Raw genomic sequence first — 18588 nt, 5'->3', positions numbered from 1 at the left:
TTACTTACTGATTAATCCAGTTCTCCTTAACCTTAAGTTGAGTTCATATAATATCAATGATCACTGTTTTATAGCATGAAAGATACGTCATTTAATATTTTATGACATTCCAAAGTTCTTATACCCCGGTTTTTGTTTCTCGTCATAAAATAAAATATATGACATGATAAGGACAGTTAAAAATACTGCACTGTACTCCTTTGTCTCCAAAACAGGAAATTCTGATATTAATATATTTCCTTTTTTGTTCTCCTAAAGAGCCACCGAGCCCAACTACCCCTACTACTACTTCAACCACTACAACCACTGAAACCCCTACAACCACTACAACCACTGAAACCCCTACAACCACTACAACTACTGAAACCCCTACAACCACTACAACTACTGAAACCCCTACAACCACTACAACTACTGAAACCCCTACAACTACTACAACTACTGAAACCCCTACAACCACTACAACTACTGAAACCCCTACAACCACTACAACCACTGAAACCCCTACAACTACTACAACTACTGAAACCCCTACAACCACTACAACCACTGAAACCCCTACAACTACTACAACTACTGAAACCCCTACAACCACTACAACTACTGAAACCCCTACAACCACTACAACTACTGAAACCCCTACAACCACTACAACCAATGAAAACCCTACAACCACTACAACCACTGAAACCCCTACAACTACTACAACCCCTACAACCACTACAACTACTGAAACCCCTACAACCACTACAACTACTGAAACCCCTACAACCACTACAACTACTGAAACCCCTACAACTACTGAAACCCCTACAACCACTACAACTACTGAAACCCCTGCAACCACTACAACTACTGAAACCCCTACAACCACTACAACCACTGAAACCCCTACAACCACTACAACTACTGAAACCCCTACAACCACTACAACCACTGAAACCCCTACAACCACTACAACCACTGAAACCCCTACAACTACTACAACCCCTACAACCACTACAACTACTGAAACCCCTACAACCACTACAACTACTGAAACCCCTACAACCACTACAACTACTGAAACCCCTACAACTACTGAAACCCCTACAACCACTACAACTACTGAAACCCCTGCAACCACTACAACTACTGAAACCCCTACAACCACTACAACCACTGAAACCCCTACAACCACTACAACTACTGAAACCCCTACAACCACTACAACTACTGAAACCCCTACAACCACTACAACTACTGAAACCCCTACAACCACTACAACTACTGAAACCCCTACAACCACTTCAACTACTGAAACCCCTACAACCACTGCAACTACTGAAACCCCTACAACCACTGAAACCCCTACAACTACTACAACTACTGAAACCCCTACAACTACTACAACCACTGAAATCCCTACAACTACTACAACCATTGAAACCCCTACAACCACTACAACTACTGAAACCCCTACAACTACTACAACTACTGAAACCCCTACAACCACTACGACCACTGAAATCCCTACAACTACTACAACCACTGAAACCCCTACAACTACTACAACCCCTACAACCACTACAACTACTGAAACCCCTACAACTACTACAACCACTGAAACCCCTACAACTACTACAACTACTGAAACCCCTACAACCACTACAACCACTGAAACCCCTACAACCACTACAACCACTGAAACCCCTACAACTACTACAACCACTGAAACCCCTACAACCACTACAACCACTGAAACCCCTACAACCACTACAACCACTGAAACCCCTACAACTACTACAACTACTGAAACCCATACAACCACTACAACTACTGAAACCCCTACAACCACTACAACCACTGAAACCCCCACAACTACTACAACTACTGAAACCCCCACAACTACTACAACTACTGAAACCCCCACAACTACTACAACCACTGAAACCCCTACAACTACTACAACTACTGAAACCCCTACAACTACTACAACCACTGAAACCCCTACAACTACTACAACCACTGAAACCCCTACAACTACTACAACCACTGAAACCCCTACAACCACTACAACTACTGAAACCCCTACAACTACTACAACCACTGAAACCCCTACAACTACTACAACCACTGAAACCCCTACAACCACTACAACCACTGAAACCCCTACAACTACTACAACCACTGAAACCCCTACAACTACTACAACTACAGAAACCCCTACAACCACTGAAACCCCTACAACCACTACAACTACTGAAACCCCTACAACCACTGAAACCCCTACAACCACTACAACTACTGAAACCCCTACGACTACTACAACCACTGAAACCCCTACAACTACTACAACTACTGAAACCCCTACAACCACTACAACTACTGAAACCCCTACAACCACTACAACCACTGAAACCCTTACAACCACTACAACCACTGAAACCCCTACAACTACTACAACCACTGAAACCACTACAACTACTGAAACCCCTACAACCACTACAACCACTACTACTACTGACAAGCCCACAACTACTTCTTCTGCTACTGTGACAACCACTACTACCACCACTGCAAATACTCCTACAACAGGTACTATTACTTTACACACTTATGTTTTTTTTAAACCTTAATAACAGAAGATTTCAAAAGAAATATTTATTAAGCTTTATGGTTTGGAATTAATAAAAGATACCACCATCACATGCTTTATTGAGAAGTTGGTTGGTAATAAAAAAATAGCAACATTTTATTGCTTAAATGATTTGACCAAATTCAAAAAGTATGGCTTTAAAAGTGGCACTTAGTTGCACTTGGCCCCTTAATTCCAGCTGGAAAATGTTATGCTCCCAACTTTGCAGAAACAGTTTGGAGATGGCCCCTTCCTGTTTCAATATGACTGTGCACCAGTGCACAAAACAAGGTCAATAACGACACAGATGATGGAGGCATGGTGTGGAAGAGTCCTGACCTCATTCAGATAGAACATTTAATATAAATAAGAGCATAGACTGCAAGTCTGGTTTCCTCATTCGTGGTTGGCGATATGGCCCTAAAATAATAGAATCATATTTCATGTTTTTTTTTTACGATATAAAAAAAATATTTCAAGAATATACTACTGCAACAAAATCAAAACAGCAAAAAACTAGTACCCTGATGTGATAATTAGGGGTTAATGCAATGGCAAAATATTTCAGGGTATAATATCGTTCACAATATAAAACATTTTGTCTATGTTATTGTGTACGATACGATATGGCACCCGACTTCTCATTCAACCTCACAAATACATTTCTGGAAGAATGGTCATAATTTCCCATAAACACACTCCTTAACCTTGTGGAAAGCCTTCCTAGAAGAGTTGAAGCTTTTATAGCTGCAATTGGTGCGCAGACTTCACATATGTAATATATTAGACATATAATAATACTAAGTAAATGTTGTCTTTGGAAGATTTTGTGTTTTTTAGATGTATATGGCTAGACAATGAATACAAATGGATACATTACATCTAGATCACAATGGTGAAAATTAGACTATATTATCACTATTATTAGCATACCTTTACCACAATACCACAATGACTCACATGGTTTCTAAAAGCTACATTATGTGAAAATGTAGCTGTTATTTAAAAGGTAAAAGTCACTGTCTATTACACACAGCTGGACACTAATTATTAAATGTAACCATAACCCTAACTCTAACCTGAACTTAAAGATCTCATTCCGCTAAAATCCACTTTTTCTTGTTCTTTGTGCAATACTATAGGTTTCTCTGAATTGTATATGCATTCTGCATATGAAACTGTTTCTCAGCCTCCACTGTCTGCAGTAGCTCGTAAAAGAAAGCTTAGAAAAACAAGTTGTTTAGAGAGATGTAAAATGTCGACGTCAACCAATGACTTCATGGTCTCGCCTACCTTGGCTAAGGTAAGTGTTTAGTATCTACTGGGGTTGTCTAGGCTTGGCTCGCGGTATTGATGACGTTTCTCAGCCACGAGGAAGAGAGCGCTGCCGGGTCGGAAAGTCGAGGCTTAGCTCACGTCGTTGATAACGTTTCTCGGCTGTGGGGAGAGTGAGCGCAGCCGGGGTGGGTAGTCTGGGCTCGGCTCCAGCCATTGATATTCTTTCTCGGCCGCAGGGATAGAGAAAGCGGGGCTCGGCAAAGAGAGAGAGCGCCGGGCTCGGCTCCCAGCTTTGATAACGTTTCTCGGCAGCGGGGCTGCTCGAGTCTGACGTTAAGTGAAGATTAAGGGCTAACTTTACCTAGCACTTAAGAGTAACTAAGGCTGTATCTCTGAAAACATGTTGTCCTTTGAGTTTTAGAGCTGTAAAATTGACTCTAGGGGGAGGCTGGTAGGCTTTCTGTGCTGCAGTGCTGTTTGTCAATTTGAGGTGATATATTTACATGTATAAATATTAATGAGAAAGAGCCAAAATCGTCTTTCTTCAGAGACCACTAATTCAGTGATCTAAAGCAGGGCTAAATAGAAACACCTGACCACTTTTCTTTTTTATAAAAAAAACGGCTCACATGGCATTCATTCATATTAGAGACCACTACTAAATTGTTTAAAATGAATTTTAAAACGTTGGAATGAGACCTTTAACCCTATCTGTGGATTAAGTTAAAGGTTTAGGTTAAGGTTAGGGTTAGGGTTAGTTTAAGGCTATGGTTAGGGTTATGTGTAGGGTTAGATGTCAAAGAGAATAATTTACATTCAGCTCTGCATTCAGTTGCATTTCATAGATATTCAATTAAATGTTAGTTAAGCATTTATGAGGCATCTATAATGAAACATCCAAAAAGTTGTACGTGTTGTCTTGTATTATTGATATTGATATTGTTTTTGGTAAAAGCTGGACATCCTGTGGTCACAGACAGTAATCACCCTTCGCAACTGGGCTTTTATATTTTTTTCTGTAGACATTTAAGTGACAAGTGCCACACAGCCCAGCAAAGCTAGACTAGTCTTTGAAAATATGTTGACAGTATGCGCAGCAGAGGGCAGTGTTGCACTAAGGTTGTAATACATGCGTCCAGCATGGCATGGCAAGATACACATCAGGATGGTCAATGACAGGGTGGAAAATATTAATGCAAATCTGCATTTGATGAAATTGTGGTTACCCTATAGTTGCTGACATGTTGAATTGTTTATAGAGATCTTGTTTCAATCTTGTTTGAAAGATACATTAGTTTATATTTGTTTTTAATTGCCTTGATATTTTACTATGACAGGGTGGACAGGTTTAAACACAAACTTTCATATCCGAGATATCACATTTTGATTTTGTAAAAGTTTACCAAATATTTCTCATATTTTCTTTAAATAGAAGTAAAGTTATCCGCCCTGTCATAACAAAATATCAAGGTAATTTAAAAAGATTGGAAGCTAATGTATTTTTAAACAAAACATGAGAAAATAGGCAATAGCAGAAAAAGTATTCAGAAAGATGACAGGGTGAACAGGGAATTCTCAGACACATTTAAATAGTTTGATGTTTTTATGAAAATAAACTAACAATATTGGTGTTTCAGTCATTAAAAAACTAAACGTTTACACTCTCATAACATAACACAATAAACAACTGACGAAACTCAAAAGTCAATTTTAGTACTACATTTCTCTCATAATTTCTAAGAAGATATATTTAAAATACAACAATTTAAATAAATTGTTCTGCAATTAAGGCAGGGTATTTCTGTATTTTTCCATTCACAAGTCACTGATCTATAAAGCCCTGTTTTTTGGGTCAGAGCTGTGTAAATGAGTGATAAAAGTAAAGAAGACAAGTACAGAATCCAAGATGGAACTGCACATGAACAGTAGTAAAATCAGTAGTACAATTCACTTTAGCACTTCTATTTATTTGTATGTTATTATCTCTGGCCATGTTTCTGTGGTTTTTAAATACTAAAAAAAGTAAAGTACTGCTCATTGTTGTTAGCTGAAACCGTTAACATTGCTTACCTGGGAAATAAAAAAACATATTTTGCTTAGGATAAGCAGACAACCCTGGTAAATAATTGTCAAATCAGTTTTGGTAAACTCAAATGCCTTTGTGAGATAAAGAACTGATATCTAAAGTTAAATAAGCATGTGGACTGGCAGAGTCAGATTACACATAATTTTTTTTTACACATGGCTTATGTGACACAGTCCTCATGAACGGTCTTTGATTTTACAGTAAAGCGCAGTAGCAGTGGCAATAACAGAAACATTGTCAATGACTTTAAAGCATTATTTTTCCAAAAAGTTGTTGCACAATGTTACTTTAATATTAGTCAGCTAATGTAATATCCTAGATTTTTTAAACTAATTTAAGTAAAAGTTGTAAATGAACTAGATAAAGAATTGTCTATAAAATTAACTGTAGTACTGTAGAATTTTATTCATAAAATATTCTAGTGATATTAGAATTTGATGTTGATTATTTCAGTTCTTTTTATTATAGGCCTGGTGGTACACCAGATGAGCTCAGAAGATTTGCAGCGTGCACTACAATATAAAGAATTAAAGTCTATAAGATTACAGAGACCTCTACACTACACTGTTTTCTGAGACAGTGTGGTCAGAGTAAATTATCATGTCACCTAGCTGCTTTTTAAATTCAAGAGGAAAAAAATAATAAAAAAATAAGTTTTAAAGAGAATCTTTATGAATCCATCATAAAGCACAATAAATGGATAAAAATAAAATGTTGTGGTAATTAGCTTATCAAACTGGGGTCATGGAAAATTATTTTTAATTCCAATTCCTGTTTATCTTGATGAAAACCTCCTCAGTGAAATTATCTTATTTCTTTGAAAATCACTTATAAAACTGGCAATGCAGCAGTGTATATATATAGGGTGTGCTAGTTTAATAAATACGGAATATAAGTTGTTAAAATACGTAAAATAACAAACATTGAAGTAAAAAGAGATTTTACATTTCTTTTCTAAAACAAGTCAAGTCCTGCCTACTGCAAAAGGCTCTGGCAGTTCATGTCCTCAACCAGTGAGGGCAGAAAATGGGTGGGGTTTAAAGTGTTAAAACCTGAATGGTGTCCAGCACCTGAGCCATTATAGAGAAAAAGCTCATGCTGGTGTTCTTCCTCCCATCATTTCTTTGTCAACTTTTAAAAACAAAGGACTACCATAATGGCACTGATGAAGCAGCTCTTTATCCTCTGGTTCTTAGCAGTAGCAGCAGTGGCACAGAATTCTACAGGTAATAACCAATTATTCCTGAGTTACATTTCAGTCATTCACAATTTAGTTATATAGAATTAAAATGATGTAGATTTCAGGGCCATCGTGAGTGTACGCACTGATGTAAAAAAATTATGTTATTCTAATTTACAACCATCTAACAACTATAATTAAAAATCGGTCGCAGTAACTATTTTGTGTTGACAATATATTGCCTGATAAACTGTTGTAATTTTAAGGCCGCTTTATTTTACTGATATAATGTTAATATAATCACATCAGCAATTAAATCCTTTTAAAGAGCAATTCATTGGAATTGAAATAATTTTTTATATAAAACAAATATGATAAAACCACTGTCAATATTGAGGTCATAGTCTTATTTTTGACAATAAGTCAATAATTTAATCATTGTGAGAGTCATAATTCAGAAAAAGGCTAAACATTATTTAACAGTATTTCAACAAAACTCTATTAAAAAAAGGTATTTTAAACAATTCTCTTAACTCCACAGAGGTCCAACAAAATCTATCTACAATCAACAGGATTACAACACACTACAACAACATTCTGTCTAAATACAGATATATATTCTGTCAGTGTTACATTAAATGCTTGTATCTCCAAAATGACAACTCTATAAAAGAAGTAAACGCCCTTTGTAATTTTAGTGGCAATGTAAACAGATTTCATTCCAGGTCATTAAGGAGCATTTTTTGATGGTTCATCTATCAAGAAGTTTTGTCTGTGTTTTCATACACTTAGATCAACCATTAAAAACCACATCAAAACCACAGGTAGGATTAGTGCATAATTAATATATCTGTTCTTTTTTATTTATTTAGAAATTGCATAAATTATATACTACTCCTAATGATAACAAAATATATATATAAATAAATGTCTTGTTACAATGACATGAAGAAGTGGGATACACAGCAAATGAACAGTCAGTTCTTAAAGAGTTGAATGTAGGAAAAAGGGCAAGATGAAGAATCTGAAGAACATTAACAAATTGTGATGTCTAGATGTCTAGACTCTAGCATCTCCAACACAAGATGTCTTGTGAGTTGTTTTCCTAGTAGTGATCTGTATGTTACGAAAGTTGTCCAAGGAAGGGGACTCAGTGATGTGTGTGGAGAGCAAAAGCTAGCCTCTCTTTTCAGTGGTGTAAGAAACCTACAAATCCAGGTTCTGTTTGGGAGACAATCAATGGTTAAGTTTAAATATGGAGGTCTTGGAGTCAGTGATTTAATACTGCTTTAATCCTGACACACTGCCACAACCACTGGTGTGATGATCTTGGGAGTCAGCCTAGCAGTAACACAACGGACAGCAACAGCTCAGTAAAATGTAATGGACATGCTGCGGTCATGTGTTGCCTCTTATGTCAGGACTTCCAACTGACATTTGTCAGCAGAATAATGCTCACCCACACCATACCTGTCAAGTCTCCCGTGTTGGCCGGGAAACTACCGGATTTTACTCCTCTTTCCCGCCGTCCTCGCGTTTTAGTATTTTCCCGTATTATATTAAAATAAAAAGATATAGAGACAGGGCACTGACCGCTCTGTGTCTCCTAACCAATCGTGGAGCCGGATCAAAGAGAAAGTCCCGCCTTTCAGGAGAAACAGCCAATCAGCTTGCAAAGAAGGGGGTCAGTGTGGGGAAGCCCCTCGTCGCTGTGAGTTCAGGCAGCTAGTTGGAGCAGCTGATGTTAAAACAGATCTGGATATACAGCGATTTTTCTAAAAGAAAGGTAACGGTAGGCTAATCATGTAAACTGTGATGAGATTTGTCTGATAGCTGCTTAAAAATACCTGTCTTAAAATGTAAGGGATACTGAACCTTCGTTGGGCTGGTGGGACGACTTTAAGCAGACAGAGGAAAATATCCCTTATTTTTAAATCTAAAAATTGACAGGTATGACCCACACACAGCATAGATTTGAAAATCTGATAGATTGCAACTTTTTCATGGCCTGCCTGGTGGGAGATTTCTTGCCAATCAAGCATTTATGGGAGCAGTTGGAATGCTAGCAACCTATTAGTGTGTTAAAATCCACAGGCCCAGCTGTAATATCTGTAGTTAAATGTGCCGCAGAATGCCATACGAAATCTCTATGCCTCCATGCTCATCTGTTTCGCAGCTTGTACCCAGACTAGGAGTGACCAAACGGATACCAGAACTATTTTCTGTTATTTAATTTACTGATTTACTAGTTTTCCCCAAATACTTATAATTTGTGAACTTAATCTTTAAAAGTCGTTGTCAACATTAACATCCTGCTGATTAATTCAGTTCTTGTTAACCTTAAGTTGTGTTATTTTCATATAATATCAATGATCACTGTTTTATAGCATGAAAGATGCGTCATTTAATATTTTATGACATTCCAAAGTTCTTGTTCAGGATTAGTCAGACCCTGGTTATTGTTTCTCGTCAGAAAATAAAATTTATGACATGATAAGGACAGTTTTACAGCAGAAAATGTACCAAGCAGTGTAACAACACAAGTTACGTGTGTTGTTCACATAAGAGTCTAATATTAAATATACTTTTAGCTAATAATACTGCGCTGAACTCTTTTGTCTCCAAAACAGGAAATTCTGATATTAATATATTTCCTTTTTTGTTCTCCTAAAGCCCCACCGACCACAACTACCCCTACTACTACTGCAACCACTGCAACCACTGAAACCCCTGCAACCACTGAAACCCCTGCAACCACTGCAACCACTGAAACCCCTGCAACCACTGAAACCCCTGCAACCACTGCAACCACTGAAACCCCTGCAACCACTGAAACCCCTGCAACCACTGCAACCACTGAAACCCCTGCAACCACTGCAACCACTGAAACCCCTGCAACCTCTGCAACCACTGAAACCCCTGCAACCACTGCAACCCCTGCAACCACGGAAACCACTGAAACCCCTGCAACCACTGAAACCCCTGCAACCTCTGCAACCACTGAAACCCCTGCAACCACTGCAACCCCTGCAACCACGGAAACCACTGAAACCCCTGCAACCACTGAAACCCCTGCAACCACTGCAACCACTGAAACCCCTGCAACAACTGCAACCACTGCAACAACTGCAACCACGGAAACCACTGAAACCCCTGCAACCACTGCAACCACGGAAACCCCTGCAACCACTGCAACCACTGCAACCACTGAAACCCCTGCAACCCCTGCAACCCCTGCAACCACTGAAACCCCTGCAACCACTGAAACCCCTGCAACCACTGAAACCCCGGCAACCACTGCAACCACGGAAACCACTGAAACCCCTGCAACCACTGAAACCCCTGCAACCACGGAAACCACTGTAACCACTGCAACCACTGCAACCCCTACTACCACTGCAAATACTCCTACAACAGGTACTATTACTTTACACATTAATGTTGTTTTAAACCTTAATAACAGAAGATTTCAAAAGAAATATTCTTTAAGCTAATTTATGGAATTAATAAAAGATACCACCATCACATGCTTTATTGAGAAGTACAGTAGGTTGGTTATAAAGAGAATAGGAGCATTTTTATTGCCTAAAATGATTTGACCAAATTCAAAACGTGTGGCTTTAAAAAGACCAGTGATATTTTTTTGTCATTAAATTGGTCCAACCAACTGTACATCAAAATGTGATGTCACTTCTGCCTTTACATCCTAATTATGAACGTGGTTAATCTGACACCTTGCCCTTCAGCTCTGCGTGTAAGATCCCAAATAATGAGAGATGTTTTTTTACCAGTATCTACCTAGAAACCACAGAAAACTAATTTTCAATTGAACAGAATTTCTTTTGGTTTTTCCAAAACCACAACCTTTTTGTTGTCACCAAAACTGAGCACTGGAAATAGACCCATAATGCAGTACTGGCAGAGTTTAAATGCAGGCATATTCTATTGAGACAATGAGCTAAAATTGCTTTTTTTCCACATCTCACAGTTCATATTGCCAGAAATAATTTGCTTTTCTTTTCTATTGTTTCAGAATGAGTCACACAAGTCAGTAATACTAGCATTAAAAGTAATTAAAATGATTATGCATTATGATTACATCTACTTTTGCTTTTTTTATAGGTAGTTTAATGTTTCTCTTTTTGATTTTTAGAGGCAGAAGCACTCTACATAAACATATAGTGTATTTACTCAATTTAGACCAGATTTTCAATATTCTAAATATCCAGTGGCACATTCACTTGATACAGATTTCTTTTTTTTTTTTAAATGATGATGATGATGATCAAACAAACATTAGACGAAAATAACCTGAGTACAGACTGTTGGCGGGGGGTAAGATAGTAATGAGCATCGCAACATGCTTTGCCCAGGCTGTAAGATAGGGCCTCATTATGTATGAACAGCTTATGTCAATTTCGTAAAAGTAGTACAAAATGTTTCCTGAAGTTACTGAAGGGCTCTTAAACTGAATTGACAACTATTTGTTCTATATGTAAATGTCAAAGTGGTGGTCCAAATTTTTGTAGTTTCCTTAAGATTACATAAAAAAAAATCCCTGATCACATTTCAAATTGGGGACAAAAGCCCCTTATATTAGCATTATGAAATATATGTGATAATCAGACGTTATCAGATGTCATCTCGCAACACTATTGATTTGTGCATAATACATTAAATCACTGTATTGTGGGATTTCCTTGCTGGAATATTATAAGTCATATTTGAACAGACATATGACATTTTTACATTTTAACAGTTTAATCTTTTAAATTCTATTTTATAATAGACCATGTGTATCCATCTACAGGAGATTTCCCATCAATGTTTTAAGCCATGTTCTTTGAATATTTGTGGATCTACATAAAACAATGCTTTTTCAACATAAGCACTGATGAATTAAATAGTGTAAATCAAAATGTCTTACTATATTAAACCATTATCACTGACATACCACTATACCTAAACTGGATTTTACTGAACCCTGCAACATAATGCACTCCTACACATCATTGATCATTAGCCATGTTAACATAACTGTCTGTACCCTTTTTTCTGTTTCTTTTTCTCTTCTTATTTTGCTGATGAAACTGTATTGTCCACCCTGAAGCTACAACTATGACTACAACCACTGCAGAACCAGGTATGGCACAAACTGAACACCTGAGACCAAAGCTGTGCTGCCCTATATGCTCAATTCAAATTAATGAAACTAATTCTTATTTGATTCTTTAGTCCCACTTTAAATAGTGAAGGAGTTAAATGCAAGTGCTACAACTGGGTTTCTTACCATTATAGTTATTCCACCCTAAATTATACATCTGCATGGTTAAATGTGTTCATATTCAAGTGAATTTTTTAAAAAAAGAAATGAAACTCTGGTACTTTAAAGCAGTAACTCTGTCTGGAGCAGTCTAGAGACAGTAGATGGGTGTGATGGGTGATTACACTCCTCTGATTTAATTTTAACTCCTATATCAGCTGTAAGAGCTAACAGAATCTTTTTAGGGACCCTAGAAATTACTGCTCTTTTTATTAGGTGTTGTTAAGTATTAACAAAAAATTGGGATATGGACCACACCTCAATTACCTGAGCTCCTCACCCTTAGTCCTATATATATATATACCTCCCAGTTGCACCTCACCTTTGTAACTATCAACCTCGCACCCACCTCCATCCCGTCACCTCACTAATCCCTATTACTCAACTTATCGCGGGGGGGGACAGGCTTCAGAACCTTTTTAAAACCGTGCTGAACTATGCCCAAGCATTATAATGAGTCCCCCCCACTGCATCACTCCATTATAGCAAAACACCAGTTTTATAATCTGAAGTATTGTATTTTTTCTAAACACCGAAATATTCTGCAGGTCCCTGTGTACTGAACCCCTGTCCTCTAGAAAGCACCTGTCAGGAGCGCTTAAACACTCGCATCTGTCTTTGTAGACCAGGACTGTTCTACAGTGAAGATCTGAATACCTGTTCTCATGGTAAATCAGGGCTGCTTTTCTTTTATAAAGATAATAGAGCTGTGTGCAATCATCCCTTTATTCACAATTCTCTTGTTTTATCAATACCAGCAAGAACTTTCCCCAGCGATTTAAGAATTGAAGAAGAATTTACAGAAGATATGAAGAACCCTACTTCAGAAGCATTTAAAAAAACAGCTGATGAAATCATTAAAGGGGTAAGATCTTTATATTCGATCTATAGAACCATTTCAAGGTTTTTCAGAATTCAGTGTCAGAATTCATCAGTTAAAATAAAGTAATATAAGTTTCTGTAATTTCTTCATATTAACAGATCAGTGAATCCTTTAAGAAACCAGAATTCGAGTCATTGGGGTATATTGGATCAATAGTTCTAAGTCTTAGGTGAGTATTATTCATTATTCAATATTATTAATTATTCATTCTTAACGTTAACACCATTTAAAAAAAAAAGGTTCAAATAAAGTAAACAAATAAAATGGAAAAAAACACAAACAAAGCACATATTTAACATATCTGCAGTTTACATTAAGAGTCTCTTTTTAAGTAAAAACAATGGGCAATATTGAGTTCAGCATAAGTGATTGAGGTTATTTCCATTTATTGTACTAAAAATTATTGTGACAGGCCTACTTATTACTGCATTGCATGTATATATGCAAATGTCCACACTGTGGGATTAATAAAGAATGATCTGATTATCCTCTCTTATGTTAATAACTGGTATATAACTAATGCAACCACACACTTTTAATTAACAATAAACATTTGTTAGTTAGAAAATAGTGAGAAAATGGTGCAGGAATATAAAAAAAAAAGTTTAAATATTCAGCATAAAAAAAAATAAAGGCAGTAATATCGAAATAAAATTAAAGCTTGCTTTTAACTGAGTAAATGTTGAGTTCTTAACATCATTGTTCCATTGTGTTCTCACACAGACAAGGCAGCGTGATCGCAGATGTGCAGAACTTCTTTGATGTTGCATCAGATGTCTCCACTGAGAATGTAACGGAGGCATTAAACACCGTAACTATTAACAACAAAGTTGTCACTGTTGATTGTATGTATCTAGTTTTCGCTCTAATTAATATTATATCTTGGTAAAAGTACATCCTGTTTTTAATTCTTACTCATTTGGTTAATCTTCAGTGAAGGACCTATGCTCTACGGGATACTGCGGGGTGGATTCCACAGAGTGTTCCTTTAAAAATGGGCTTTCCACATGCACTTGCAAGCCTGGATTTATAAAGTCGGTGGTAACGGACCAGGAGTGCATCGGTAAGTTTGTTCTCATGCTGGTGTGAGTCTGTCTGTAACTGCATTGAGTCCATACTCTTATAATGTCATGAAAAACCTGAATTCATGCAATTTGTGGCTTTTCCTGTGTAGCCTGTCGCAGTGGTGAGAAAGCAGTAAACTCAGATACCTGTGAAGCGTGAGTATTTGCTAATGAACTTCTACGTATGAGAACTGCGTGAATATTTTGCACTTTAAATATTACTGGTGTTTTTGGCACAACATTTATCATTAATGGAACTTGTTTTTTTCCAGTTGTCCTTTTGGTTACTCTGGTTTCAACTGTGATGAGAGTAAGTAACGTTAACGTCACTAATAAAAACCTATTAAACACCTCAGAGGCACAGGCAGGACCAGACGTATATTCCTCAGCACTCTTTAGCTTCCATAGGACTTGGCAAAAGTCATGAGACATTATACTAGTCCCACGTCCTATGACATTTCATCATCAGTGTATATAGTTGTAACATGAGGTATGATGAAGTTGTACATTTTGAGGACTGAACACTGTGTTTGCTCAAACATATATAGTTTCACAGATCTTTGGATTAACCATTATCTTCTCTCTTTACAGACTATCTCTTGATTGTGGTCATTGTTGCCACTGTCCTGGGCGTACTGTTAGTTGCCAGTTTTGTGGCTGTTATAGTTTTGAGTAGCAGGTGAGCCAGGATCTACACAACACAAAAAAAATATATATATATATAATACACCATTTCTTCTGCGGTACTTTGTTATATTGATACTGAGATGTCATGCATGTCCTTTTAGAAACACACAGAAAGACAGCACCTCTTCAGATGACGGTATTGACTTTACCGATATGGAGTTTCGCAAACCTGCAGGAGTTCCCAGAGTGCCACGGGCAAACGCAGGTTCTGGCTGGCAACCAGCCAATCTGGAACCAGCAGACAGTGGAGACACTTATGCTCTGGTGACCAAAGGCCAACCAGAGAAAATACCGGTAAGAACAGTCATAACTGAATTTCACAGTTCTCAGAATAAGGGATGCATCAACTATTCAGCAACTGAAATTGCCTTTCTCTCCAAAAAGCAAGACAAAATACATTTATTTAATTAATACAGTTGTAAAAAAAAAAAATTAAACATGCATTTAGTAAAAATGTTCAGTATTCAGCCAACTCTTACATTTTATTTGGTGTTGGCCAAAGAAATGTACTTTAGCTTTACATTTTCTTTTACAGATGGAAAAATACAATTATTCCAACAGTGAAGATACTGGAAGATATAGGAGCCACCATTCATCCAGGAATGAAAAAGAATTTGGAAATGTCAATAGGAGTGTGTATGGGAATGGAAATGGGAATGAGAGTGCTTATGGGTACGGGTCCAAGGCAGCGAGTAGTGGCCCTGGAAATGGGAATGGGAGTGCTTATGGGTACGGGTCCAGGGCAGCGAGTAGTGGCCCTGGAAATGGGAATGGGAGTGCTTATGGGTACGGGTCCAGGGCAGCGAGTAGTGGCCCTGGAAATGGGAATGGGAGTGCTTATGGGTACGGGTCCAGGGCAGCGAGTAGTGGCCCTGGAAATGGGAATGGGAATGCTTATGGGTACGGGTCCAGGGCAGCGAGTAGTAGCACTACAGGCTCAAAGAATCCCTACTATGAGCCATATGAAGATATGCCCCGCAGATATTAGTTTCAGAAGATGAAAAGTTTTACAAGTATATTGATGCTCATACTTCTCATATTACCATGCTCTTCATGCACACACACACAAACACACACTTTAAAAACTCTTTAGGTAAAGCAGTAACGTTTGTCCAGGGTGGCATCGAACTCTAGAGACTGCAGAACGTAATGTTGTTAGCATCTCACTATGACATGCACTGCTGCCCATTATGACATTTGTTTTCTTGACAGTGCAACTGTAAATCTATAAACATGTAGAACCTGGCTTGTACCCAGTTTCTACTATGACAACAGAAAAGAGTAGTTGCTGTACAGTAATTAGTTTCAATAAATTTATCAGTCACTTCCCTTGGTAGCAGGTCAGCACACTTAGCTGCAGCTGACAAGTAATACATATATTTCTCAGAACGAGGCTCATCTCATGCTTTACTTTTCTACTAATTACAAAACAGCTGTCTCTCAAACAGTTCAGTGAATTAAGCTGTTATGTTTGCATACCTGCAACATAACTAATTCTGTGCTAACTTCATCCCTTTTGCAAGTAAAATTTCACTCCATTTTGGAAAAGCACTTTCAATGTGAATATTGGTTTTACCACCTTTATTATTGCAGAGATTTTTGGCAGTGTAGCATGTTTTTTTTGCCCAAAGAAATACAGTGCCTCCTTCTTGTTTTAGCCAAACGGACAGCAACAGGATGTTGAGAAGATGGGTGGAGTAATAGGTATCGCAGTCAAGGAGCTAATTCAGGGAGTTGTTTTTCAAAGATGTGCTGATGCCATTTCTAAAGAATATTGTTTTACATATTACATTACCTATACGTATAAACAATGGCTGGTCATATATATATATATATATATATATATATATATATATATATATATATATATATATATATATATATACACGTATCTATATATTGTTTATTATTATTATTATTATTATTATACGAAAACAAATAAATGAGTGAAGATTAACATTGTTAAACTGTTTGTCTGAAAGAAATTAGTATCACAGCAAGGGTTGTCAGACATTTCTGGTACGTATGTACAGGTGAGCACATAAGTGGGAAAGAGGGAATGCACTTTTTTATGTGTGAATGTATTTAATATATTGTATAATCAGTTCTATGTTGTTTTGTCAGAAAAAAAATGTGAACTGGGAAAAAATTGTCACTTACAATTTGTAAGGAAGATTGTCAGAATATAGACTGAAGCCTAGTACACAGGTTGAGATACATTAGATGACATTTTTTCATAGAATTTCTGTGATAATTCAGTGCAAAAGAAATTTGTGACAGGCAGTATGTCTTTATTTGTCTTTTTAAATGTCTTTATACGATGTTATGATTTAATGTTGCCTAGACTGGATCTAGACAGGATTTTAGTGGGTTCTCACTTTCCTTGACTGAACAATAAAACCCATTGTAACATGACATGAAAGCTGTATTAAATGTGTGAAAGGTGGAGGAGTGTCAAATGTAAACCTACATTTTATACTCCAGTTTGTTTTTGGATGAGATGAGTTTAAGTGTGAATAAATTATGAATACCTAAAGAAATACAGATGTAAAATGTTTTTTTTTTCTCACATCGAGAGTGCACTGCATTTTTCTATTTGTTTTCTGCCACCCCTGCTGCTGTTCTTACATGGGGTGTTACAAGTTTTCCCCTTTTTTTTGTGAAATCACAACATTTAAAACAACAGTCAATTCTTGTCATATTATGGTTATTTTCCAAAGCAACATTTTGCATTAAACATACTGTAAAAACCACTGGGAGCAGCCTGTAAAAAACTGTAGCAATGAAAGTAATGCCAAGTTTGGGCAACCTCAAGAGATTTAAAGAAATATCTTACACACCAGTTTGCTCCTTGCTCTCTTACACGCCGTGAACAGTCTATTTTCACGCCTTGTGACGGCACCACTTAAATAGCAAAGGCGCTTGTGTATATTTTTACGCTGGTGGACGTGGTGGTCTGGATGTGAGGCGTGTTTAGATACATTTCTGATGTATTGCTGTCTTGGCAACAAAAAACACAAAAGGGCCACAGACTGATTTGAATCCTAACAATAAGATTTTTTTTTTATTAATTTTGCAGCACAGCAGTGTCAATCCACTAATGATAAGCAACATTTTTTTCTGTTTAATCTGTCCAGACAGTAAAACTGAATGTACTGAGTGACGTAAAATTCGGCATTGTTTATGATAAACCTATGAAAGAAACTAGGTCATCAACTGCGAGAATGAGCTGGAAATGACCTGCGCTATAATCTCTCTTCTAGTCAACACTTTGTATATAATAAATAACTCTTATCATGATATCAGATAAAATACTGGGATGTGTCACCCCTAAGTGTGTCATGCTATCGAAGGATGAAATCAACAATCCAAAAAACATTTGGAGTCATGATACTAAGAGACATTAAGTAAGAAATAATATAGGGAAGAACTATTAAATTATTATGTGATGTGGGTAAATATCAAAAATA

The 18588-nt window shown here is 37.2% G+C and overlaps 2 protein-coding genes across 3 annotated transcripts; both read left to right on the top strand.

The window, feature by feature from the left end:
* The first annotated feature begins 564 nt into the window (after positions 1-564).
* LOC125781348 (serine/threonine-protein kinase WNK2-like) lies at positions 565-2598 on the top strand. Its single transcript, XM_049465188.1, has one exon. The coding sequence runs from the start codon at positions 658-660 to the stop codon at positions 2536-2538; it is 1881 nt and encodes a 626-aa protein (XP_049321145.1). The 5' UTR covers positions 565-657; the 3' UTR covers positions 2539-2598.
* A 4456-nt stretch (positions 2599-7054) lies between these two features.
* LOC103038367 (mucin-13) lies at positions 7055-17658 on the top strand. Of its 2 annotated transcripts, XM_049465017.1 has the most exons (14): positions 7055-7207; positions 9835-9903; positions 10039-10578; positions 12272-12304; positions 13033-13152; positions 13243-13349; positions 13466-13536; positions 14091-14212; positions 14302-14430; positions 14542-14587; positions 14704-14741; positions 15023-15110; positions 15220-15412; positions 15654-17658. In XM_049465017.1, exons 1-14 carry the CDS (start codon positions 7138-7140, stop codon positions 16104-16106), a joined length of 2079 nt encoding a protein of 692 aa, XP_049320974.1. In that variant the 5' UTR covers positions 7055-7137; the 3' UTR covers positions 16107-17658. The 2 variants fall into 2 exon arrangements, with proteins under 2 accessions (XP_049320974.1, XP_007251369.3); XM_007251307.4 differs by having other exon boundaries at positions 9835-10578.
* Positions 17659-18588: the final 930 nt, after the last annotated feature.

The sequence above is a fragment of the Astyanax mexicanus genome, chromosome 15 (genome assembly GCF_023375975.1).
Source record: "Astyanax mexicanus isolate ESR-SI-001 chromosome 15, AstMex3_surface, whole genome shotgun sequence".
NCBI lineage: Eukaryota > Metazoa > Chordata > Actinopteri > Characiformes > Acestrorhamphidae > Astyanax > Astyanax mexicanus.
This window is presented reverse-complemented; position numbering and strand designations above follow the sequence as displayed.